This window comes from Lycium barbarum, chromosome 6, assembly GCF_019175385.1.
Source record: "Lycium barbarum isolate Lr01 chromosome 6, ASM1917538v2, whole genome shotgun sequence".
Taxonomy (NCBI): Eukaryota; Viridiplantae; Streptophyta; class Magnoliopsida; order Solanales; family Solanaceae; genus Lycium; species Lycium barbarum.
The window spans coordinates 31839992-31867767 of NC_083342.1; the positions used below are offsets into that span (position 1 = coordinate 31839992).

The window sequence follows — 27776 nt, forward strand, 5'->3', positions numbered from 1 at the left end:
CAGTGTCGTCATCAAGGCTCTAAGACAAACTTTTCCTTGCCATTGAGCCTCTCTTGAAGAGGTGACACTAGATGATTGATATTTCACTTTATCGTAATGTTTTTACAATTCTCTTTGTCCATATATTTGTTATTCATGCTTACTATTATTAGTCTTGGACTAAACATACATATATTTGTAATTTTGCACCATTGCGCTTTTTTTTCACTAAATCCCACGCTTTATTTGCGCTTTTCGCTTTTGATAACACTGGGTTGAACTTGAGGGAATGAGTTGTTGCCTCCTTCTATAGTCTTGAACAATACTTACACTTCAACTTTTGGGGTTGAGTTAGGCTTATGGACATTCTTTTATAGTTGAAACACTACTTCATTCCTAAAACGAACTCTATCTAGATGTACCCGGAAAAAAGAACTCTATATAGATGAAGCAAAAGCTAAAGCAGAAGTGCTGCAGGAAGGAGGTCTAAAGCAGAAGTGCTGCAGGAAGGAGGTTTACTCTGAATCACTTGGAAGCAACTAGCTTATTAAAGGGAAACCATGGAAAATCCTTTTAAGCAAACCCTAATGCTTCTTAGAAAAAGAAGATGAAAGCCGAAATGATAAATATCTTCAATAAGAAAGGTTAAGCTCCCCAATTCTCTCGATCAAGAAGCTTATGAAAACAAAATAAGAGAAGTCAAAACAACTAGGAAATAAACCCCTAAGAACTAAGAAACTAATCAAATAACAGCAATAATAAGACTCCAAAATTCCAAGTAAAAGAAAGTAGCTAAACATTAGATTCACTGCAGCACGAATAGTAGCTTTCTCTTCCCTCTGCTACATCAGCTCTCAGACTCGAAAAAAATGCGTCCTTGTTTTTTCTTCTTTCATGAGATAAACCACACCAAAAGAATATGTCCATTATGTGGAGAGAAATTAATTCCCCTAAAATCCTGTAGGGAGCTAATAACTCTAAAAGTGTGAAGGCATATACATCTATCACGGTACTCCATAACGTCAAAAAATATAACTGTGAGAAACTATGGGAGAAAAGAATATTATTGAATTGTGTATCTACATTATTACATTGAGTCTTGTTTATAGACACTACATTCCAATCCTAGGATACTATATACAAATCCTATTCCTATTCTAACACTCCCCCTCAAGCTGGTGCATACAAGTCATATGTACCGAGCTTGTTACATATGTAATTAATACGAGGACAAGTGAAGGACTTGGTGAAAATATCAGCAAGCTACTCACTTGACTTCACAAATATCCCTGGAGAGATTCTCTGACAAAGTGACAGTCAATCTCAATGTGCTTAGTCCTCTCATGAAATACTGGCTTTGATGCGTATGAAGGGTCGCTTTGTTATCACACACAAGTTCCATCTGATTGATTTCTCCAAATGTTAGTTCTTTGAGCAACTGTTTAATCCAAACTAGCTCACAAGTTGCTACAGTCATTGCTCGATATTCTGATTCTGCACTAGATCAAGCAACCACACCTGTTTCTTACTCATCTAGGACACCAAATTACCTCCTACTGAAATACAATATCCGGATGTAGAACGTCTATCGGAAGGTTATCCTGCCCAATCAACGTCTGTATATCCAACGATCTGCTCATGGCCTGGATCCTCGAAAAGTAGTCTTTGCCTGGACCTGACTTTATATATCTCAGAATGCAGACAACTGCATCCCAAGGACTATCACAGGGAGAATCCATAAACTGACTTACAACACTCACAAGAAAAGAAATGCCAGGTCTAGTCACTGTGAGATAGGGCTGTTCAAAACCGAACCGCCACCGATAACCCAACCGTAAAATTGGCTTATTGGCTTATTGGTAGTGGGCTGTCGGATTAGCGGTTGGGGAATGGGTTAAAATTTTGTAGTTAACGGCTTATCGGTGCGGGGGCGGATTACACAATTTTCTTATTGGGCAAACCGTTAACCCGTTAAGAATTTATCATATTTATATTTTTACCCCTAAACATATAAAATATGTATTGTAAACCTAAAACACTAAAATCTAAAGCTAAAGCACTAAAGTGAAAAGTCTGAACCATCAGTAATTATCTTCGGTAAACTCTTCCATTAACCATAAATTATTATTATTATTATTATTATTATTATTATTATTATTATTATTATTTTGTGTTGGAAGTTACTATTGCAATAATTGTGGTCCCAGAGAAAGGTGGCGAAGTGATCACCATCGGAAGGTTTGAGATTAAACTTGTGAATTCTTTACTGTTAAGTCTTGCCCTGTGGCTATGGGGCTTAATTGACTTCCTAGTTGTTAAATTATGAATAAAACGTTTGTCTTTCAAGGCAAAAAAAAAAGTAGTTACGTAATTTAACCGATACACCGCCCGATAACCGTCCGATAATTGCTAACCCGATACCGAACCAACCGATATCTTATCGGTTGGCTAGCGGATTAGTACTTTTAAAAGCCGATAACCGTTAAGCCAAACCGTTAAGTGTAGTTATCCGCCCGATAAGCAGCCCTACTGTGAGATAATTCAACTTACCAACCAATCGTCTATATCTTCCATGATCACTGAGTGGCTTCCCCTGTCCTGGCAGAAGTTAAGGATTCGGATCCATAGGAGTGTCAATGGGTCTACATTAATGTCTCCTCAAGAATGTCTAAGGCATACTTGTGTTGTGAAATCACAATACCTGATCTGGATTGAGCAACCTCAATACCTAGAAAATCCTTCAGCCTGCCGAGATCTTTAGTCTGAAAATGTTGAAAGAGATGTTGCTTTAAATTAATGATACCATCTTGATCATTGCCGGTAATAACGATATCGTCAACATAAACCAACAAATAAGTACACAGATTTGGAGCAGAATGTCGATAAACACAAAGTGACTGCCTTCACTACGAGTCATGCCAAACTCCTGCATTACTGTGCTGAATTTCCCAAACCAGGCTCGAGGAGACTGTTTCAGACCATACAGTGACCGGCAATCGACACACCAGGTTATACTCCCCCTGGGCAACAAAACCGGGTGGTTGCTCCATATAAACTTCCTCCTCAAGGTCACCATAAAGAAAAGCATTCTTAATAGCCAACTGATAAAGAGGCCAATGGCGAGCAGCAGCTATGGATAGAAAAAGATAGACATATGCTATTTTAGCCACGGGAGAAAGTATCATTGTAATTGCCTTCTAGTTCGAAACCCCCTGCCTATGAGAGCAGGGGATTTGCCTTCTGGGTCGAGCTCGTCGCACGGGGCTTGCCTAGTGCGGGTTATCTCTCCTGTGTGGTTTGCGGGCTATTGCAAAAGAGCGGGGTTTAACCTGTGCGCACCCAAAGGGTAGTGGCTGCGGGTTCCTTTGTCATAAAAAAAATATTCTAAGCATTATCACTACAAAACGTACGAATAGAGAGACCAAATTGATTTTGTATTTCAGACTCTGAAATATAGAAAACAAACTAAACGATTTTTCATTAAGAAAATCCAAGTAGATCTTGAATAATCACTAATGAAACTAACAAAATAACGAAATCCTAAGGTAGAACTGACACTACTAGGAGCCCAAATATCATAATGGACTAAGGAAAAAATATCCTCTCCACGACTCTCAACACTATGTGGAAAGGTAGTGCGAGTGTGTTTCCCAAGTTGACACGACTCAAAATCTAATTTGGACACACTAGACAAACTATGCACCATCTTTTGTAGCTTGAACAAACTCAGATGTCACAATTGTTTGTGAATTAAGTATGGAGGATCAGTAACTAGACCTGCTATGGAGGAATTAGGAGTAGAGGTAAGTTAGTCGAGGCCTTGTGATGCATATCCAACGCCAATCATCAATCCCGTACTGCGGTTCTGCATAACAAAAGAATCATCAAGAAATATTATGGCACAATTTAAGGCACGAGTCAAATGACTGACGATGCAAGATTAAAAGGACAACCGGGGCATAAAAAACAGAATTTATAGTGATAGAGGATATGGAATTAGCTTGTCTAACTCCTTTTGCTTTTGTTTGAATCCCATTGACTAAAGTAATAGCGGGAAGAGACGGTGAATAATCAATATTCGACAAAAGTGGTTTATCACCAGAAATATGATGAGAAGCGCCGGAGACTACAACCCACGATCCAAGGGTATTAGACTGTGCGATTGAGGCTACTTGCAGGGGTGGATGCAGTAAGAGGCCAGGGTGTTCACCCGAACACCCTGGACAAAAAATTACAGTGTATATTTAGGGTAAATTTTCTATGTTCATGTACATGTATTAACTTTTGAACACCCTGAACATATATTACAATGTATATTTAGGTCCAATTATTTTTCCGAACACCCTGAGTGAAAATCCTGAATCCGCCACTGGCTACTTGTGGAGATGTCTTCTTACTTGCTCGATACTGAAGGCACTCATTATATTCTTCTTCGGCTAAATAAACCCGTTGATTACCTTTAGTGGCAGTTTGAGCAACATGAGAATTCTTGGGTGGTTGACCATGCAGAGCATAGCATACTTCACCAATGTGTCCAAGCCTATTACAATAACTACACCTACGTCGAGATCTCTTCTAAAACGCCTTCCTCGTCAATTCTTCATAGACTGGGATGTTTGAATTTCTGATTTCCTCATTAAGGGTTTTGAAGTAACCACAGGGTTTTGAAGTAATCAAAAGTCCTGAAAATAAAAATTTCCAGAAAATCAGCACTGGAACTAGACAGCTTGCCAGAAAACTTCGCACGGGCTGGAAAACACTGTTTCGGCCACTGTTTTCCAGAATAAACTTGTGGGTTATGATCAGAATCAGTGGGCGACCTCGGCAGACGAAGAATACAGCTTGAAAAGTCGCCGGAAAAGTGCTGGAGTCGCCAGAACCCTAATCCGGCGATCTAAATCTGAAGAAACCTCATCTAAAATGCTCGGAATCAGTGGACAACTCGAACAGAAAAAGAACAGCTCAAAAAATTGGATCGGAAAAGCTCCCACGCATCCACTGCGTGACGCAGATCTCGCCGGAAAGTCTCACCTCCGGCGAGATGATATTTTCCCATGGTTCTTGGTGGGCTTTTATCACCAGAGCCTGAGGAGTTTCGTGGTGGTGTTGGTTTTTGCACAACACCGATGAATCTTAAAATTGACGTGGACAGCCACTCAGGTCACTGAAAAAATTGCACGGTAACTGAGTCCTTTCTTCCTGGATATTGCTGGAATCACGCACAGCCGCCAGAGTGTTCTCTACCATGTGGTGGTTTCGGGTTTTGCATAAAATCCACCGAAGAGAATGTGACGCAAACAGTCGCCGGAATTGACGGACGGGACTGTGATGGTATTTTTTTTTTAATGTTTCCCACCAATGCTCTGATACCATGTGAGAAACTATGGGAGAAAAGAATATTATTGAATAGCGTATCTACGTTATTACATTGAGTCCTATTTATAGACACTACATTCCAATCCTTTTCCATGTAGGATATTATATACAAATCCTATTCCTATTCCTATTCTAACAAATAACATTACATTTAAGCTGTACATTGGTACAGCTAAATCACCTTTGGTTCCTCCTATTTTACGAAAACCACAGAATACACAATTGAACACTCTCTGAAATTTCCTAACTTCTATGTTCAGAGTTCTACATGTTGTTCAGGACCAAACACCAAACACCAGACAGGTCTGGGAACAAGGACCACAGTTGAATGACTATAAGACAATGCAAAACGATTAGTGTCTTCAGCTTTCTTTTCATTCATGAAGCATCCATTACAAATGCTAATACCCTCCTCTGTAAAGATGGGTTAGTAGTGATCTAGTTGTAAAGCCACTCACCTTTCAACCATTACGTGGCATTCGAGGCATCAAACCAGGAAAAAACAATAAGAAACCACTGTTGATCCTTCAGGGTGGGATGAGAAGGGGTTTTTGGGATAGGATTAGAAAAAATTTCAAAATAATCATTTTGTAAATTGTGTTATGTAAAGACATATTGCAAAGTTGCAATCATGGTAAAACATGCCACTTTCTTAGGCATTTTCCAAAAATCAATGAAGGTCAGAGTACTAGGGTTGTCAGATGTAGGTAAAATTTTATACGGTTCGCCCCTTACAAGAGTCTAGCTCACCAATTAAATGTTTGTTGCTTCCAGTTTGCTAAGGGGCTGAACAACACTTTCACTGGAAATGACTTTTTTATCAGATTAATGACAAACCTAATTCCATCCAACACAGGTGGCACATGGTATGCCAAGACGAAAAAGACAGACCAAGATATCAAAAATAATTAAACTTTCGTTGGCTATGACAAATTGCAAACGAATATGAAGAATTTAAACATTGACAAATTGCAAACGAATATGAAGAATTTAAATGCCAAATAATTGACTGTACCAGACTTATATCTAATAAACAAAACAAAAAGGAAAGTCCTCCAAATGCTTTCCTACATTGATTGGGGAAAAGTTTCTTGAGTAGATCACTTACAGCCTCTCTCCAAGGTACTTCCAAGAAGTTCTCCTCAACCTCTGTTGAACATCCAGTAAAACAGATTGTTGTGCATACTTCCACCATGCTATTTGCCAGCCTTTGAGCTTTTTACCTAAAGGACTCCACCAAGGACGAAATCGTCCATACCTACAATGCACAGACAACAGAACCACTTATCAGAACATCAACAATTTAGAAAGGGGTAATACATAGATAGGTCCCTGAACTTGTCCAGGAATTCCACTTGGACACTCAAATTAAAGCGGGTTCCATTTGAACACTCGAACACAAGCCAAACTGTGCCATTTCAACACAAATATGACAATTGCAGATCATGTTTGGTGCGCGAACTTCACTTGCTGTGACATGGCAAAGTAGACCAATATAAATAAGCCATGTCAACAAGGGAGAAAAAAATCCAAAAAAAAAAAAAGACCCCTCTCCTCTGTTTATCATCTTCCGCCGCTGCTCCTTCATCATTTCCGGTAAATTTTTTGAAGGACCCAAATCGGATTTTTGTCATCTTCCCCGGAAAAATGGAGTCTGTTCTTCCCCTTCTTCAGGTCCGGCGACCACAACCACCATGTCTCTTTCTTCTTTATATCCAGCCACCACCACCCATCTCCTATTAATCCGACCAGCACCTTAAATTCTGCTTCTTCCCCATCGAAATTTTCCCTCTGAATCTGCAGCTTTTGCACTCATTCATTCATGCTCACCAGTTCCGTTTGTGTAACTCGATCATAGAACTGACTCATTTCTGGCTGATTTCGCCGCAGGAGAATCAGATTTTCCGACGAAGAGAAATATGGAAACACATTTTCCTTCAAAATCTATCTGAACATCATGCTGTTCGGCTTCACCTTCCGGTTCCGCGCTTTTCTAGAACACTTCAAAACCACGAGGAAGAAACAATTCTTTTCACGAGAAATCGCAGCGAAATCTGCTTTACCGGTGACGGGAGTTTTCCGGCGATCCTTGAAGTTGGAGCCCTTGGTCACATAGGTAAATAGAAATCTGATTTAGCGAAATTCCGATTCTCTCACTGAGCACCAACTGAAAAGGCTTGAACATAAGCGTCAGTTGAATTCTGATGTTGCCGATGTTAATCTCCCGCTCCCCGTCGAAAAATATCACCAGAAACACCGATCCCCCACTGCCCTCCACCATTTTTTCAGTATAACCACACCGGAAAACTTAATTTCCCACCGGAGAACACTTCAATTTACAGCCACCTTACAATGCGTGAAAATTTGAAGAGTAGTTGAAAGAGAATTGTAGATGAAGAAAATTGGCATGACGCGCACTTCGAAGAAGTGTAATACACACACTGTGCCATCTCAACAAATTGTGTCCAAATAGCACAGTAAACGTTTCCTTGGAGGGTTCAAATGGAACCCACTCTAATTTGAGTGTCCAAGTGGAATTCCTTGACAAGTTTAGGGACTAATCTATGTATTACGCCATTTAGAAAGGATAAATCTTTTCTGATGCATCTGATGGATGTTTACCAAATAGTAAGACGAACAGGATGATAAACAGGAAAAACATGTCTTAACTAAATATAGAACGGAAAACAGAGATGTTTGGAAGCAGATATTCAAACCATTTATTGGATAAAATAACATATTCATCGATATAGTGGAGGAAAACTACTGTGTATAAGTAGTTTCCTAGTTCATTGATAATTAGATGTGATTAGTGGATAACCATGTCTTGATATCCCAATACTAAAGCATGCAATACAAGGAACATTATGGAGTGTGACAAGCAAAGAAGCACTTCTAATGAGGAGCATCACTTCGGCACTTCCTATATCTTACACATAAATAAGAGGAAGTTAAGCTTAATCGAGATATTTGTCTCTGTATGAACTGAAAAAACTGAGGGAAAAAACATGCGGAGATGTCGTCAAAAGCCGAAACAATCAGACTACATCTACATGGATGCAGCTGCATGCTTTAACCAATAAATTTTGCTTAACTTTCAGATGAGAGCACATCACTTTTCCTTTTTTTCAGTCCATGAGCATACAGAAGCAGTGTCAATACTAATAGAGAGGGGAGGCTGTGCAAAGCATCATGCTGTTTTTTAAAATTTTCTATTTTTTTCGTGGGGCACAATATCTACACCATCCGAGTATTGTTGAGCTTTCTGGAGAAAATATTTAAGTATAGCTCAGTTCTAACATGTATAGTTACATGTCTAGGGGAATTATCCCTTTTCTGTTATTGCAAAATTCATTTGTAATTATGGAGATGACAATATCAACAGAAAAGGCCGCTTTCCCCATAAGCTGTTTGCAAATGTAAAACAACCACCTAACACACCAATCCATTTGCATTGAGATTCTTTCATTCACCATAAACAAGATTTAAACAGCTCAGCTAATCATGAAAATATATCGACCAGCACAGCTTAAACTCAGCTCCGCTTTTAAGTTGTTGCAATCAGAAGTTCGGCTGAGAAAGCTGAAGCTCAAGGGAATGAATATGTACAAATTTTAGATTATAGAATATAAATAGGAGATGTTGAGAGACGTACAGCAATGCAATGCAACTTTTTTAACTTTTTTCTAGGTTGAGGACATCTAGTTCTCAATCCTTCTTTCATCAATAAAAATATTCTTCATCGTAAAAGATGGGAAGGGGAAACAGGAAAACGTCGGAGTAAATCTCTCAATGTCAAAGAGCGAAATCGAAATAGTTCAAGGTAAAACTATTGTGCTCCTCAAAGAGCAGCAGGTCTCTACATGACAGCTGATACAAACGAAAACTATTGGATGTGATCAGATTAACTCAAAAAAATTACGAGGAGAAAGGTGACGACAACTTACTTCTCTCTCAATTGACATGTCAGCAAATAATCACAAATACTCAAGATTTGTTGTATTTGAATCTCATCCAGTGAAACAACCTAATATGCAATGAGAAAGGAGATCAGCAACTATGCTACAGTGAGACTGAATTGCAAATGAAATTATTTAACACAGTAGGAAATATCCTGTACAAACCACATTATTCAACTCTACACTTATGAAGTACTGAGGAACATCTTTCTCAAGCCTTCCTAAACGGTTCACCTACAACAGAATGGATAACAGCTCATTAGAAAACAAAAATGAAAGAAGCAGAAAGTTGACAAACAAAAAGACATATTAATTTGACTACAAAACAAGTGCGCATGAGCCCATTTAAAAATTAGTCAACTCTTTCAAATCTAGTACAGATTTAAGTCAAAGGTAAATTTCCTAAGTGGAAAAGAAAACTAAAACTATATATGAAAATGTTTAAATAACTATTTAGACCATACAGTCATGTTGAACCATAGTTTTTACTTTTCAGTACTAAAATGAAGGAAACCCCGTAGAAGAAGGAATACATCTTTAATTGGTGAGTTCTAAGCATTAAACATTGGTGTGATATTCGTAGCCACGATGGAAAGCTTTTAGAGAAACGGATTCTGTAGAGCTTTTCGAGATCACTTTCTCTTAAAAAGCAGTACATGGGATTGAGTGGTTCTTAACGCTATAGGCCTCTTATGAAAAACTCACTTGACAAATATTCAGAACTAAATTTATCTCTTCTAGCCTGATGACAACTAGTTTTCTTCAGCGAGATTTTTTTGATAGAGGTGGAGTCCGGGCCAGCTTGCGTGCACCTCGATTACTCCACCACTGCCTACTACCTCACACCAGTACATGTACCCTAAGTTACTCGGACTCTTCACTTTCGGTTCCGCACCCGTGTCGACATGACGTGGGTGCGGGTGTGGGTGTGGGATCTATAGCCGATTCGGTCAAACGATTTTGGGTACTTTGACCAAAATCGATAGAGAAATTTGATACAGACAATGATTTCTGAAATCAAAACAAAAGCTAGGGCTATTGCAATAGCCATTTTACACCTCTATATCATTTGCAATAGCCATGTTACACCAAAAAATAGTGAGGAGATCCATCTATACTTAATATTAATTACAGGTTCAAACTTGCTCTAAAAAATTTGTGCATACTTTTCCTTATAAATAATCCACAATATTCTGGGCATATTTTTATAACTCTATTTTTAGATATTTGAATTATTTCTAGCCGAATCCCAGCACCCGTATCCATACCTAGATCCGTATCTCCCGAATCTTGAACTTTAGATCATGAAGGATCCGAGCTCTAGATCCACACGCGTATCGGATACCCGCACCCGAGTCCGAGTAACTTAGCATGTACTAAGTAACTCTGCTAAACATATTTCATCTAATAAAAAGGGCAGCCCAGTGCACTAAGCTCCCGTTATGCGCGGGGTCCGGGGAAGGGCCGGACCACAAGGGTCTATTTGATATCTAGATGAAATATGCTTAACATATCTCATCTGCATATCAAAAATAGTAAAGCTTGACTTCAGATTGGAAATAAGATGAGAGATGAGAATTTGGTTATTCCTTTAGTCCATTTTCTTGTTGAACGATTTAGACATAGCACATTAATAATTACAGCTTCAAGGGACTTTTACCACTCAAATTTAATATTCAAATGCAAGATGAGAAGTTGGATTCCATCATAATAGAAGCATCCTTGCATCATATTTACATTTTTCGAGATGCAAAACTGCCAATTAGGGAGATTGTTAAGTGATGAAATGCACCTTTAATAGAGCAGAATAGATACACATGATTCGTATAGCTCATTCGAACTAACTTGGAATTGAGGTTTAGTTGAATGATGGTTAAGTAATTTTGGACAAAAAGCTGCTCTTGAGTAAGTAATTATGGAGGACGTATTGCATGGAAAGAAAGGTGTGGAACCACTTATTAGATGTCTTATATTTCAATTATTCGGAAGTAAACAAGCGGTCCAGTTAAGTTTAACCTATATAATATAGAAATCAATGAAGTAATCCATTTTAGAGAATGGAGATTATTAAGGACTCAAGTATGACTTCTCTTTTTGTTTTAATTCAAAACACAAAAGGAATGAACAAATAACAGAAGAACAAAGATTGAGTATCAGATTCACATACCGAAAGAGACAAAGATACATCTAGCGGGACCAACATACATCTATCATTTTTTGCTTCTGATTCTCTGCCCTGACTGTTAGAATCCACTGCATTGTCTCTCATCACCTCATAACTACTTTGGAAGGTATTACAATAGAGTTCCAATCCTTTAACTTCAACAAGTTTGTTGACACTCCCATCTCTCACTTTTCCACTAGAAGATGGACAAAAGGACAAGTAAGGGTCAAAGCATCCAAATCTCAATCAAAAGACTTGGGTAAACGACATTGTTGAAGACACTAATCAAGTAAATAAACTCTAACAACTTCAGCTTTTAGATGGGATGGTCACACATTTCAATATGGTAACAAAGCAGGCACAGTTCCTGGGTTCAATTCTCACTGCAGCCGAAATTGGCCCATGAAAAAGAATTAGGCCCACACGTGAGGGGGTTTGTTAAAGACAATAATTAAGTGAATGAAAACAATGCGCTCTCTAACAACTTAAGAGATGGTCACACACTTCAACAAACACAAATGGTGCAGGTTTTGATTCTTATAAACCAAAAAATGCTTTGCAGAAGTATTAGCTACCGAAATTCGCGGAAATAACTCTTGCCCACATGACATTTGTTAGACAGATAGAAAGTTGTTTTTGAAAAAGAAAAAAAATTATCCCCGCGATTTCAAAGTATACCCTCACGACAATAGAATCAGTTAAGTTTCTAATAAATTTGACTAGTATAGATAATGACAAAATCTCCTCTGTACATGTCAAATACAGGACCATACTGAATATCTCCCCAACCCATCGCCATCTGGAAGCAAATTTAAACCAAAGCAACTACTCTAGCACACTGAAGTGACTCTAGATATGTGCAAACTGACAGACAAATCGACCTAATAATTGCTGGTATCGTATGAAAAGCCTAAAACTCCTATATTATCAGCATTAAAGAATCCCAATTCCAAGGAAGAACACAACATTCTCCTGGCATCAAACAGACTATCTCATGCATAAGAAATATGAGTTACAGAAAGAACAGTACATTTTTCAAGCATAGCAAATTCACTAATGTAAGTGACTGCATGAAAAGAATGTTAAAAAGATACAACACCTATTAAATAAAAATACGGGACAGAGTCATACCTAACTAGTTGCTTCATAATTGTCAGACTTGACAGCTTCAGACCAAACACGGTTACTGCCTGACGGAAAAAGAAACAATTTCTTGGAATGACGAATAATATTACATGACATTTTAGAATAATACAGACGCTAAATGAAATAAACAGCACTTAATTCTTACAAGTAACCTGAACCAGAAAAGTCACAGTTAAACCCTCTACTTAAAGATCAAAAAAAAGATAATATTCTGCACCTAGAGCTCTCGAGCTACTTTAAAGATCTACAATTGCATCCCCTTGAAATAGAGAATGATTATAGCCAGAAGTCCCAACGATTTGTCATAAAAAATTAGTAGCAAGTATCGGTTATGATTCAGTTCCTTCTCTGATTTGTTTAAAAGCCTTGGAAGACCACATTTGTTCAGGGTAAGAGCTGTAGAGATGAGAGAACTAGTAGTTAGAATGACATGCAAAGACGAGATCTGTAACTTTCTGCCTTGGATTTTCGCAATTTTAAGAGCACATAAAAGGGATCAAGAACCATTAACCTGCACATAAAATTACCCTAAGCAAATTCAAGGTTAGAATTCACATCACACTTCTTCTTATAAAATCTAACAAGTTCTTTTGACACAAGCTTTACATCATCTCCCTATACTAAAGTCGAACCCATATTGACAAGCACATAAATGGCTTCTTCCTTGAGAAACTCATAAATGTGTCTTTCCAATTCTTTTATTATTAGTAACTCCTTTTGTGGCCAAATTTTTCTACTTTATCCCAGATATTAGGTGACCAACAAGGAACATGTAGGACAATGAGATGAGGGAAGAGCCCAAAGAAAACCTAGCAATGAAGGATCGCAAACTTCTGAAAGCTAAGGACCAAGAGAATAACCCAAAGAGCTCATGAATTCAAATGAAATGAGTACACAAGGAAATATAAAGATTCTTAAATACAATTAGGTAAAACTATACCGAAGATGTCAGCATGTCACGGTAAAGAACATGAACATTTCTGATGGACAATTGAATGCTGTCAAGGATCTGAAGAAGGAAATCAGGAACAAAGTATTAGAGGAAAAATGAAAATCTATGTATGTACAACTAAACAGCACAACCAAGCCAAAGAAATTTGTAGTGAAAAAAATATCACAGCAGGTTCAACCAGTGCCTTCAACAAATAAAATATACAACCTTTGCAGTAATATATGAAGTAAATGAGTTTCCAGCCTGACTATCTGCAAAACCCAAAAGATTTCTTAAGAAGTAAACAAAAGAAGATAGAAAATTAAACATACAAACAATCAAAGTATTGATCTACTATGACAAAGCAGACTAGTTACAGTGTACGGGACACCAGCTTAACGTAAAACTGTAAGCCAAATACAGCTACACTAAGTTACAACACAGTAGACATTCAGTGAGATAAAATTAGGAAAGAGAAAGTAGCTTTAAGTTTTGTCATCAATCATCTAACAGTATAGCAACCTACAAAAATTTCTAAATAGATCCTAGTTCTGACCGGACTTACAGAGCTCGTGGTTATTTTGCTCCAGCGAACTGAATAGTGAATACTACACTCATTTGTCACTGTTTTACTTTTTTTATCAGTAAATTAAGCCTATATTAATAGAAATAGCCAAGCACTAAGCTAGTATTGGATATAACACAATGAGAGGGGCCCCTGCACAAAAACAAAAAGGGCTCCTTTATACAAAGTTACACCTGCAAAGAGCTAATAAAGTCAGTCATGCCATTTTCTTCAAAAACATCCTGCAATTGCAAGAAGCCAGTGATTCTAAACACAAATACTTGAGGATCTGTATTGCGTTCCTTTAGCCTTCAAAACTACATCTTGAGTTTCTCCCCCCTTCCAAAGTATCCAACAAACGGATGCTGCAATTTTATTCCATATTTTCTTAGTGGTTCAAAAAGGCTACAACTACTCCAGCAAGCCAGTAGGCCCTTTAATGACTAAGGCACAACCCACTGCTGTCCGAAACGTTGAAAAAACGCACCTATAACGGCCTTGCTGCACTGCAATGTCGTAATGGCTGATTACTGGTATCCTCTTCCCCGAAACACAAGAAACACCTACTGAACATGGTCGTTTCCCTTCTCTATAAGTTGTTATGGGTACGACATGTTGCATAGGCTGCTCCCCACTAAAAACATGCTACTTTATATGGAGCTCTTGATTTCCAAGCCACCTTCCATGGCAATTGAGGAATGCTATTTGCCCCGGTAAGATATGGCACTTGGGCCTAACTCAATCCCAAAAGCTAGCTCATGAGGAAGGATTGCCCAAATCCTAATTCTGAACCTTGGTAGTTTTCTACGGCTTACAAATACATTTAAGCGATTGAACTCCTTCCAACACGTGACCACGACTATATTCTCTCCAAATTTTGAGCCTCGGATAATCTTGTTTTTCTTGATGATGTTTTAAGAGTACGATGGCTTGTATTGCTTCCTAAAGGGTGTAGGACCTTATTATGACTTTATAAAGCTAGTTTCATAGTAATTATATAGATGTTGGATGATTAAAGATCGAACCGAGCTTTGACCTAAGCAAAACCTTCTTGTGAGGTAATTGATATTGTCGTTCTTCTCTTACTATTTGAACTTTGCTTGATTTGCTCGAATGCACAATGTCTTGGATCTGTGGAGATGCCTGGAGGTGTACCTATGGCGTAAACTATGGCAATTAAGGACATGTATGATGGAGCCAAAACCCGGATAAGGACGAGGAGACTCGGAGCACTTCCGAGTTGCAATGGGGTTGCACCAGGGACCATCTTTTAGCCCGTTTTTATTTGCCTTCGTGATGGATGTATTGACGCGGCAAATTCAAGGTGAGGTGTCATGGTGTATGTTATTTGCAGATGACATAGTTCTGATTTTAACCGTGAAAACGGCCTCTAGCAGAAATGCAAGGTAAGGTTGCGCAGAATAAACCCTTGTGGTCCGATCCTTCCCCGGACACCGCGCATAGCGGGAGCTTAGTGATTGACGAGACTCGCGGCGGAATTAACGCTAAGCTGGAGATTTGGAGATAGACTCTGGAGTCTAAAGGGTTCGGGTTGAGCAGGACCAAGACAGAAAACTTGGAGTGCAAGTTCAGTGACAAAACACATGAGGCTGGCATGAAAGTGAGGCTTGATTACCAAGCCATCCAAAAGAGAGGAAGTTTCAAGTATCTTGGATCTATTTTCCAAAGTGGTGGGAAGATAGACGATGGGGTCACATCGTATTTGGTGCAAGGTGGATGAAACAGAGGCTCGCGTCCGAAGTCTTATGTCAGAAGATGGTGCCACCAAAACATAAAGGCAAGTTTTACAAAGTGGTGGTTAGACCAACTATGTTGTATGGGGGGGAGTGTTGGCAAGTTAAGAACGATTAGGTGCAGAAGATGAAAGTTGCGAAAACGAGGATGCTGAGATCGATGTGTGGGCTTACTAGGAGAGATAGGATTAGAAATGATGATATCCAAAACAAGGTGGAAGTGGTCTCGGTGGAGGACAAGACGCAGGAAGCGAGGCTAAGATGGTTCGGGTATGTGAGAGGAGATGGCTCTACTTCTTACAGATCTCGAAAACCTCTGTGTCCAAGAATTACCTTAGCATGCCAAGTTTATGTCAAAGGTGCAACTCAGGTAAGCCTTCAATCTTGCAATCTCATAAACATCATCACCAGTGACCACAATATTCTAAACATTTACTATGATCCGGCTCACTTTCTCACCCTTTATTACGAAATGTGTGTGATCAGAAGCACACCTACATGTAGTATATAGGATCCTGAGGTACCTCAAAGGTTATCTTGGCAAAGGAATGATCTATACTAATCATGGCCATGGGAGAGTTGAAATCGTTAGTAATGTTGATTGGGGTAGGTCTGTAAAGGACAGGAGATCAACTTCAGGATGAGAAAAGATCGATGAGAAAGCATTTTGGCGAAGATAAAAGAGTTCGACACCTGACCGAAACAAAGCCCATATTCTTCCTAAACCCACTATTTTTAGCATGACGGATATTGAATAAAGGGACGACCGAGGGGGTACTGATTTGAGGGAAGCATAAAGGAAGACACCGAAAGGTTATGTTAAAAGAGATGGCTATGAGACTAGTGCAAACAATATGTGGTTACGGTAGAAGGCTAGTAGGTAGTTGAGTGTTGTCTGACTTATCCTTCCGTACTAGTAGTCTTAGTATTATTCTTGTAGTCCCTTGTTCTTTGATTTCTATTACTATCTGTTGTGTCTTATACCTCGATTATAATATTATTTTGTTGTAGTTATTGTCCCTTTTTTCGCAATGTTTTATCATGCTATCTTTAGTATTTTGCCGTGGCTTCTTCACTCCGTTATTTCTTTTTCATACTGCTTTGATATGCTTTTCTTGAGTCGAGGGTCTATTGGAAACAGCCTCTCTACCTCCCAAGATAAGGATAAGATCTGCGTACACACTACCATACGCAGACCCCACTTATGAGATTACACTGGATATGTTGTTGTTGTTGAATCTAACTTTATTTGTCTTTAACCAAGGATTCAAGTCTTTTGTTTGACACAAGTGCAAGAGTTGTATTTTCTAAAAGATTGGCTCTTGGATTTTGATTGTCTAGTTATTTAGAACGAGGGTTCAACCTACCCATGCCTGGATATGTGTTGTAGCTTTTTGACCTTCAAAACCCACATATCCCTCTATCAGTAGTTCTCATTTTATTGTTTGTTTAAGCTTGATTCTATGTAAATCACTTTTTGGTACCAAAGATCGGTATGGTTAGTATATAATAATCATTTATTAAGCATATTGAACGAGGGTCCAAGCTACCAATGCTTGCATATGTGTTGTAGCTATTGGTGTTTGGCCTTGTGAGTAACTTACAACATGTTTTTTTTTTTAATAAGGAAAATAATTTTATTGACAGATGTGGAAATTCCGTGTACAAGACATATACCAAAAGAAGGAACCTACGGCATAATATGGTTCTCAACAAAAGAGATCCAATCCACTATACAAATACGGCACCTTATAAGTACACCAAAACGAAACTAGAGACAACATACTACTTTGCATTTTTATAAAATCTTGTTCCACCCCATCAAAAGCCCTCCGATTTCTCTCTTTCCAAATAACTCACATGATTGCTAAGGGGGCAACACTCCATGCCCTTAGTCTTATCACCCATTGCATCCCAAACAAATTAAGAGTCACCCTCCGTAACCTATTAGCCACTTTGCAATGCAAAAGAAAATGTTCTACATTTTCACCTGAACTCTTGCACATGAAGCACCAATTTATGTAGGTGATTCTCTTCTTTCTCAGATTTTCCGCTGTTAAGATCACACCCCTTGCCGCCAACCACGCAAAGAAATGCACCTTCCTCGGTGCTCTAGGTATCCAAATGGAATCATGAGGGAAAGTACATTCCTCTCTCACCAATAAACACTTGTTCGAAGATCTAACAGTAAACAAACTGTTTCCACTCTCCCGCCTACTCCATGCATCTGAGATGTTGGCTGAATTATCCAGCCCATACAATATCTTAGTATTGTGAAACTTTTCCATCTCCCAGTCTTGCAGGTTCCTTTTGAATCTCAAATCCCAACCCCTCGTGTGACTTCTGAATCTGATGGACCGTCATCTCTCTTTGGCAGGACACTCGATATATGTTAGGGAAGACTTCCCTCAACTCACTCTCCCCGCACCACTTATGTGCCCAAAAGTTATTCTTGGTTCCATCCCCAACTTTAAAAGAAATATGACCACTGAAATCCTCCCACCCCTTCATAATACTCCTCCGTAATCCACACCAAAACAGAGTTGTAATTTTTTTTGGTCCCCCATCCACCTTCCATGATACTATACGTCTCCGCTACCCCCCCCCCCCCCTCCCCCCCCCCCCCCCCTTCACAAAGCATTCTCCTCCACCCCAAATATCAATATCCACTTCCCTAGCAAAGCATTATTGAACACCTTGAGGTTTTTCACTCCAAAAGCTCCCCATTCCTTTGGAGATGTGACTACTCTCCAATTCACTAAATGATACTTCCTAACTCCTTCCGCTATGTCCCATAAAAAGTTACGCTGAAGTCTTTCCAACCTTCAGTCACTTTGCCAAGGGCATGCAAAAGCGACATGAAATTTGTAGGAATGCTGGACAGAGTGTTTTTGATCAATACTTCCTTTGCCCCTTTCGACAAGTACCTCTTTTGCCAACCCACTAACCGCTTCTCTACTCTCTCGATCACCGGATTCCACACTACAAGATCTTTGTTTGACGCACCCAATGGTAATTCTAGATAGGTAGTAGGTAGAGTACCCACCTTGCAATTCAGCACCCGCTCCATCTCCTCAATATTATCCACCACTCCCACAGGTGTGATCTCACATTTTCTGAGATTCATCTTTAGGCCTGAGACAACCTGGAACCACAAAAGAATCTGTCTCAAATGATCTAGCTGGGCCACCTCTGCATCACAAAAGGCCAACGTATCATATGCAAATAAGAGATGTGTAACTATCACATTACTATGCCCTCTGAAGGAAGCATCAAATCCCTTCAAAAGACCTCCACTGACTGCCCTATCTATCATCTTGCTCAAAGCTTCCATCACCAAAATGAATAACTAGGAGATAAAGGATCCCTTGCCTCAAGCCCCTCGAACTCCCAAAGAACCCGCACGGACTCCCATCCACTAAAACAGAGAATCTGGCAGTGGAAATGCAGAAATTGATCCCTCTCCTCCATTTGTCCCCAAATCCCATCTTCATCATTATGAAATCCAGGAAATCCCAATTCACATGGTCGTATGCTTTCCCAAGATCCAACTTACATAAAATACTCGGCACGCCTTTCTTCTTTTTGGAATCAACCACTTCATTTGCTACAAAAGTTGCATCTAGAATTTGTATTCCTTCCACAAAAGCATCTAAGAAGTGGACACCGTCTCATCCAGAACCTTTTTTAATCTATTAGAAAGCACCTTACAGATAATCTTATAAATGCTTCCTACCAGACCAATAGGTCTAAAGTCTTTTATGTTCGCCGCTCCTTCCTTCTTTGGCACAACGGTAATGAAAGATGCATTAAGACTTCTCTCGGTCTCTCCAGAATCTTGGAATTCCACAATGGTCTACATCAACTCACGTTTTACTATCCTCCAACACTGTTGAAAGACAGCTAAAGTGAATCCGTCCGGTCCCGGCGCCTTAACCCCCACACAACTCGTCACCGATTCCCTCACCTCTACTTCTTCTATAGCTCTTTCCAGCCACTCCCTCATCCCCTCCCCTATATTACAAAATCTAACCCCCCCTCCCCCCCCCCCCCCAAAAAAAAAAAAACAATTTGGTCTGCACCCGACATCTTTCTTAAACAAATGTTCATAAAACTCTACGATGGCCCCCTTCACTTCCTCCTCTCCTCATACACCTCTCCATTCACATCTAACACCTCAATGTAGTTCCTTCTCTTATTTGCTACCGCAACGCTATGAAAGAATTTTGTATTAGAATCCCCCGCTTTCAACCACAATGCCCTCGATTTTTGCCTCCAATTAGTTTCTTGAGCAACTGCTAGAGCAGCGAGCTCCCCCTTCGCCTCTTCCTTCTTAACTCTCTCCCTCTCTTCTAATGCCCTCATCACTTCGACATGCTCTATCTCCCCCACCTCATTAATTAACTCCCTCATTTTAAGTTCCACCCGCCCACACACCTCTCTGTTCCACTTTAAATTTCCTTTTGACAATTTTAACTTGCTAGCAAGTCAGAAAGAAAGTGTACCAACAACTTCATACTCATTCCACCAAACATCTACTCTATCTACAAAATTTGGTGCTCTGAGCCACATATTCTCGAACTTGAACGCAGTACGCACGCTCCTTCTTCTACTACCATCTAGCATGATAAGCAAATGGTCCGAGGTCAATCTAGGCAATCGAACTTGCAACACATCCGGAGCCATCTCCTCCTATTCAGTGGACACCAAGAACCTATCAAGTCTCGATCTTGATATGGAGTCTCCCGCTCTGACCCGTGTAACATTCGCCCCTATCAAAGAAAGATCAATAAGACTCGGGTTATCAATGAACTCCGAGAACTCTTCCATCACCCTGGGATCGTCCTACAACCCTCCCTCCGGTAATCTAATCGTGTTAAAGCCCCCTCCTAACACTCAAGGAACCTCCCATCTCGCCATAATAGTAAAAATTTCTTCCCAAAATCCCTCCACTACCGGCCCATACACTCCCCCAAAACCCCACTCTTCACCACTCCCCAAGGTTTTTACACACACCGCAAGCATGAACTACTGCCCCTTACTTACCTCTAAAATCTCCATTTTCCTTTCATCCCACAAAATCAAGATGCCCCCTGCATTCCCCACCGCCGGTACGCAGCCCCACTCTTCACCGCTCCCCAAGGTTTTTACACACACCGCAAGCATGAACTCCCCCCCCCCCCTTTTTTTTTAGAATGGTAACAGATGAACTCCCCCTTACTTACCTCTAAATCTCCACTTTCCTTTCATCCCACAAAATCAAGATGCCCCCTGCAATCCCCACCGCCGGTACGCAATCAAATGTCACCCATCTTCAACCCCCCCCCCCCCCCAAAAAAAATCATTAACTCCATTTTGGTCTCTTGAAGGCACAAGAGATCCGGCCCCTATTCCCTAAACCCCATTTTGATAATGTCCCTCTTATTTGGGTCATTCACCCCCCTTACATTCGAAGAATAATCTTAACTTCTATGCATAACATTACCCACACCGCCATTCCTTTCCTCCCCCAAAACGCCACTCCTATTCTTTTCTCTCCCTCATTTTCCTTCCCCAAACTCCTTTCCCTACCCTACCTACATTTCTCAACTACCTTATCTCTATCCTCTAAAGCCTCTTGTTCAATATCTTTAAACAATTTAGTCGAAACTTCTTCTCTTTTATGTATATATATTTAAGGTAGAATCAATATCTCAAAATATTCGAGTGTACAAGTCTCTTAAGTCTCCTCTTCAATAAACTTTTCAACAAAAGTAATCAGTCTCATTGTCTTTCAAATATAAGATGTTAAAGCACTCACCACATACACGTCTTGATAATTTGGCAAGTTCTGCAGCAGCAAGTTTGGCCTTTTTCCCAGCAAATTCTCTTCTCTCAACTTCATCTATTCTCCACTGTCACAAGCATGAGTAAAAAATTGCATCAAAACTTTCAAAAAGCAAAAAGGAGAAGAAAGGGAGGAATTAAAGTTGATATACACATACAATATACATTACATGTGTAACAGATACACACACAGAAATATGTATATAATACATGCATATATAATTTAAACGTTATATATATATATATATATATGTCAGGTTATTTTAGCAAGATGTTTAAACAAAAAAAGAACACATCTAAGAAATTATCTACTGATTACTTAGTTTTGGCCGGTTACAATACATTTAAACAAAAAAAAAAAGAACACATCCAAGAAATTATCTACTGATTACTTAGTTTTGGCTGGTTACAATAAATTGAATAATTATCACTTTATTCGACCAATCAAATAATATCAAGTTTACCCGCCTTTCATAAAAACATGCACTCTTTTTTTTGTTGAGTAAATTTTTTACTCCTAGTTAGTTAGTTATATTTGTCTTTCTTTGTTATTGACATAAACTCCACTCCGAACCGATACTCAGAAACTTGCTTTTAAGTGATTTGAGATTGATTATATTGAAGAGATTATGGACATCCGTCGAGAGGTAAAAGGCAAAGAGTGGAGAGCTCATTTGAGAGTGGTCATAAAAGCCTCCGGCTTTTAGTGTAAACACGAGTGTTGAGTAATATGAATTTTGAGTGATACATTAAGGGAGTGATTTGTGAGGTCCATTCTTTTTAACTAACCACTCTTCTTTGATTTCTAGTATGTCTTTTGCAGGTACAAGGAATTAGAAGATAGACATGAATGGTAATGGGAATCCAAGTGGTGGTCCATGGAAGGAAGTGAAAGAGGAGTTCATCTAATGAACTGGCTTTATATAGAGAAGTTTTGATACATGGTATGACTAGCGGTATGAACGACATGTGATTAAGGAGAGGGAACTCCGTGAAATGGATCTTCCTTACTTCAAAGGGAATGATGGTTCGTAAGCATACTTTCATTGGGTCCGAGAACTTGAAGAGACATTTGACATCTTCAAAGTTCCTAACCGACAAAGAGTAGTTTATGCCACAAAGCTATTCATAGATCGTGCTTATTGGTGGTGGGATAGAGTGATGAACAAAAGTATTGGAGACAAATTAGGTTCCAATACGAAATGGAAAGGGTTTAAAAGGCTCATAGTAGAGAAATTTGCTCCTACATATTTCTGAGGAAAAGGTTATGGTGAATGTAATAGAGGATCTACTTGGAATAGAAAGGAAGATTATGATAGAAGTTTGAAGAACTGTGCAACAAGGAATAATGCCAGGAAAGAAGGCTTGAGGAATATTCAAGATGTGTATCCTTTGTCATATGCTCAATCTAAAGGAAGGTCAAGTGATGCTTCTTATGGTTCAGTCATAAACTTGAAGTTAAGAGCCCTTTCAACAAGTCAAATGAAGTCCTTGGAGCATATCCCATGCTTAAAGAAGAAAAGTCCTTCGCTACTTATTATAATGAGCATTCAAGGTAACTTGGCTACACTTAATTATACTTCTTGGGCTAGTAGCAATAAAAGTGTGTCTTGTGATAAATCTTTGGGAGCTAGAAATTGTTTGAAGAATGTGAATATAAACCATATTGGTTCTAATAGCCATTCTTTGAAGAAAATTATTCGTACTTCTACTTGTAAAACTGTGTCACCTCTTGAAAAAAGTGTTGAATTGTCTACTTGTGATATAAAAAAGATACTTCTTGTACTGAAAATGTTGTGGGATCTAAGATGGGTATCTCCAATGAAGTTGTTGAAAAATAGTACTTCCTTAGGGTGTGTTCGGTATAGAGGAAAACATTTTCCAGAAAATATTTTTCAATTTTCTCATGTTCGTTTGGTCAAAAATTTTGAAAAACATTTTCCCTAAAATTGGGGAAAATGACTTCCCTAATAAAATTAGGGAAAACAAGTTCACAAGTTCATTCCACCAACCACAAACCCCAACCACACCCAACACCCCCATCCACCCCACCCCACCCCACCCCCACTCTCCACGCCATCCCTCCCCCACCCCCGCCCAAAAATAATTTTTCTTGGAAAAAAAGTTTTGACATTATTTTTGGTTTTTTGCACCCCCCCACCCAAACCCCGCACCCTAAGCCCCCCACAAAAAAAATTATTTATTTTGAAAAAAAATGTTGACTTTTTTTTTTGCACCCCCACCCCACCCCACACCCTACCCCTCCCCCGCACCCCTACCCCACCCACCCCAAAAAATATCAATATTTTTGAAAAAAAAGTTGACATTTTTTTTGGTTTTTTGCACCCCCAACCCCAACCCCGCACCCTACCCCCTCAAAATATTTTTTTTGAAAAAAACGTTTTGACATTTGTTTTGGTTTTTTGCACCCCACCCCACCATGCAACCTACCCCACCCCACCCCCACCCAAACCCTGCACCCTAACCCCCCTCCCCCACAAAAAAATTAATTTTTTTGAAAAAAAAACGTTTTGACATGTTTTTGGTTTTTTGCACCCCGAACCCTCACCCCACCCAGCACCCTACCCCACCCCACGCAGCACCCTACCTCCCACCCCACGCTACCCCCCCCCCCCAATATTTTTTTTGGAAAAAAAGTTGACATTGGTTATGGTTTTTTGCACCCCACCCCACCCCGCACCCTACCCCCACCCCACCCTGCACCCCTACCACCCCCTCAATAAAAATTAATATTTTTGAAAAAATAGTTTTGACTTTTTTTTTGGTTTTCTGCACCCCCCTACCCCCACCCCCCACCCCACCCTACGCCCCCTACCCCCACCCCCCACCCTACGCCCCCTCCCTCCCAAAAAAAAAAAATTTTGAAAAAAAATTGACATTTGTTTTGATTTTTTGCACCCCATGCCACCCCACCCCCCTCCAAAAAAAATTGAAAAAACGTTGACAATTATAAAAATTGAATGTTTGCGTGGTTAAAAATTAAAACTTTTGGAGGGGGTGATAGGGTATTTGGGGGGGTAGGGGTGGGTGGTGAAAAGATTTTTTTTTTGGGTAGGGGGGTGTAGAAACCCGCAAAAGACAATAAAAAACTTCAAAAAAAATGTTAGGGTTGGGGGGGGGAGGGGGGTTGTTGGTGTTGTATGGGTTCCACGCAAGGGGGGAGGGGGTGATAGGGGATGTGGTCGTGCAGAAAATTTAGAAAAAAAAATTAAAAACTTCAAAAAAAATGTTGTGAAGGGGTGGGTGGGTGCGGGGGGAGGGAGTGGTGTATGGGTTACGTGAGTGGTTGGGGGTGGGGGTGCAAAAAAAAATGGAGGGGGGGTATGGGCATAGGGGTGGGTGGGTGCGTAGGAGTGGGCTGTGGGGGTATGGGGTTAGGTTGGAGTTAGTGAGGGTTGGGGTGGAGGTGCAATAAATAAAACAAAAAAATCAAAAGAAACTTTTTTTGGAGGGGGTGGGGGCATAGGTGGGTGGGTGTGGGTGGGGTAGGGGTGGGGGTGGGGTGGGGGTATGGGGTTGGGTTGGAGTTAGTGAGGCTTGGATGAGTATTTTCCGAAAAACGTTTTCTATCAACCAAACGAACATGAGAAAATAAGTAAGAAATTCACTTATTTTCCACTACCAAACGAACATGAGAAAATAGGTGGAAATTCACTTATTTTCTAGGAAAACATTTTCCTCCATACCGAACACACCCTTAGTGGAAAATGCTAGTGTTGAAGTTACTCTTTGCGAGTTAGGGATTTGTCTCATACCTCCTCTTGAACCTCTTTTTTTAATAATCAAGTAAATGTATTTCATTCATAAACATGGCCAAAAATATGATTGTATATAAAGGGTATATCAGAAGGTAAAAAAATCTACAAAAAGATATGATTCTCTACAAACTCCACCCAATCTTCTATACCAAAAGAAAATAAGGGGATCGAAGACTACACCTTAACGAAGAAAAATTCAACTCTACCCCCTCAAAAGCTATTCTATTTCTCTCTCATAACAACCGGAGTCACATTCCATGCCCCGCGTCTTCTCTTCCAATTGAAGATCAAATCTTTCATAGTTTTTGGCATTGCCCATGAAGTGCCAAACCACCTAAACATATCTCACCATAACCTCATGGTTCGACCACAATGTAGAAGAAGATGATCCACGTCCTCGTCCACCTCCTTGCACATGACAATCTTCCGCTTTCTAAGATTTTCCATCGTCAAGATCATCCCTCTAGTAGCTAGCCAAGTTTAAAAAACACACCTTCGTAGGCACCTTTGCTATCCATATTGCGTTACCTGGAAATGCATCCTCCTCGCTAACCAAAGGTTTCTCATAAAAGGACTTAATAGAGAACACTCCATATTCCCCAAACCCGACCACAAAGCATCGAAGTTATCAACCGGACTGACTTGCCTATAGAGTAGAGCCAACAATCTTTGGAACTCAGTTACCTTCGAATCGTGGAAGTCCGAGCCTGTTTCACACCACCATGGTTGATTGAGCAAGAAAATTTGCACATTGGTCTCTCTCATTGATTCAGGCAAACTTCTTCTGTTGATAGAGGGGTAGCCTCGCCACAATCAACGGCCTCTATATCAACTGGACATTAAGAATGCTTTTCTCCATAGTGATCATGAGGATAAGTATATATGGAGCAACCACCTGTTTTGTTGCTCGGGGGAGTCTAGCGGTCTTGTAAGCCGATTGCGTCGGTCCCTATATGGTTTGGAACAATCTGCTCGAGCATGGTTTGGTAAGTTTAGCACGATCATTCAGGAGTTCGGTATGACTCACAGTGAGGCTGATCATTATGTATTTTATCAACAAAATGCACAAAATTTGTGCATTTATTTGGTCATTCATGTTGACGATAGTCAGCACGAGCAATGATGAAGATGGTATAATTAAATAGAAGTAAATCTCTTTCAGCATTTTCAGATGAACGACCTAGATAGAACAAAGTATTTCCTAGGCATTGGGGTCGCGTAGTACAAAGCAAGAATTGTCATCTCACAACGTAAGTTTGCCTTAGACATTCTTGATAAGACAAGTATGCCAATGTCGCGTAATATAAAGCAAGAATTGTCACCTCACAGCGTAAGTTTTCCTTAAGACATTCTTGATAAGACAAGTATGAGTGGTTGTAAATCCATTGAAATTTGTATGGACACGAATATTAAACTTCTACCATGACAGAAGGAGCCTTTTAATAATCCTGATAGGTATAGGCAGTTGGTTAGTAAGTTGAACTGTCACAATGACTCTACCTGACATTGCGTATATGTGAGTGTTGCGAGTTAGTTTATGGACTCTCCATGTGATAGTCACTAGGATGCAATTGTATGTATTCTTCGATACATAAAATCAGTCTCAGGCAAAGAATTGCTTTTTGAAGATCAAGGTCACAAACAGATTGTTGGATAGACAAATGTTGATTGGGCAGTATCACCTTTTGATAGGTCTACTTCTGAATATTGTGTTCTGGTATGAGGTAATTTGGTATCTTGAAACGCAATAAACAAAATATGGTTGATAGGCAAGCCCTTTATTATCATAATTGTGTGGGGCGTCAAAGGTTGTTACTTCGTGGCCACTCAAAAGAGTGATAGTTCGGCGCATAGCTTTTTGGCTGTTATCCCGAGTAAGGTTTATGAATGTATCTAGGCAAGTTTCTTTAAGAACCATAATATCTGTAATATATATAAATAATAGATATATTATTATGTTACTTGGTTCGTTTTATAGTTCATACCAAACCAATTAGAAACCAAATACATGTCAGCCTTTTAAGCCAGGGTCTCTCTGTTCAATTTGATTTTTCGGTTTTTCTTAAACACTCCTAATTACTTATGTTGAATATTCCTAAGATAAACAAGGAGATTTGGTAATGACGAATCATGTAGTACCTCTTTGTCATCTCGCTGGGATGCACATACTATTACATCCTCTAAACTGATTATGACAGGATCCCAGCCAAGCTTTTTCCATGGAATTTTAATACTCAACTTGCCAACACGACCTAAAAAGCAAACACATAGGATCTCATCAAGAAGAGAAAAACTAG

The 27776-nt window shown here is 39.6% G+C and overlaps 1 protein-coding gene across 7 annotated transcripts in view; it reads right to left on the reverse strand.

Moving 5' to 3' along the window:
- The window catches only part of LOC132643700 (uncharacterized), an 85098-nt gene that overhangs the window by 54765 nt on the left and 2557 nt on the right, over positions 1–27776 (reverse strand). For 4 of the 7 annotated variants that reach the window (XM_060360226.1, XM_060360225.1, XM_060360224.1 and 1 more), the window contains exons 3-11: positions 27619–27731; positions 21675–21768; positions 13784–13827; positions 13565–13633; positions 12610–12668; positions 11482–11674; positions 9480–9548; positions 9303–9382; positions 6464–6613 (exon numbers count right to left, since the gene is read on the reverse strand). In XM_060360226.1, the coding sequence (XP_060216209.1) occupies positions 6464–6613; positions 9303–9382; positions 9480–9548; positions 11482–11674; positions 12610–12668; positions 13565–13633; positions 13784–13827; positions 21675–21768; positions 27619–27731 (871 nt within the window). Of the gene's footprint in view, positions 1–3756; positions 3812–6463; positions 6614–9302; positions 9383–9479; positions 9549–11481; positions 11675–12609; positions 12669–13564; positions 13634–13783; positions 13828–21674; positions 21769–27618; positions 27732–27776 lie in introns of those variants that run through there. The other 3 variants (XM_060360228.1, XM_060360227.1, XM_060360229.1) reach the window with 3 other exon arrangements.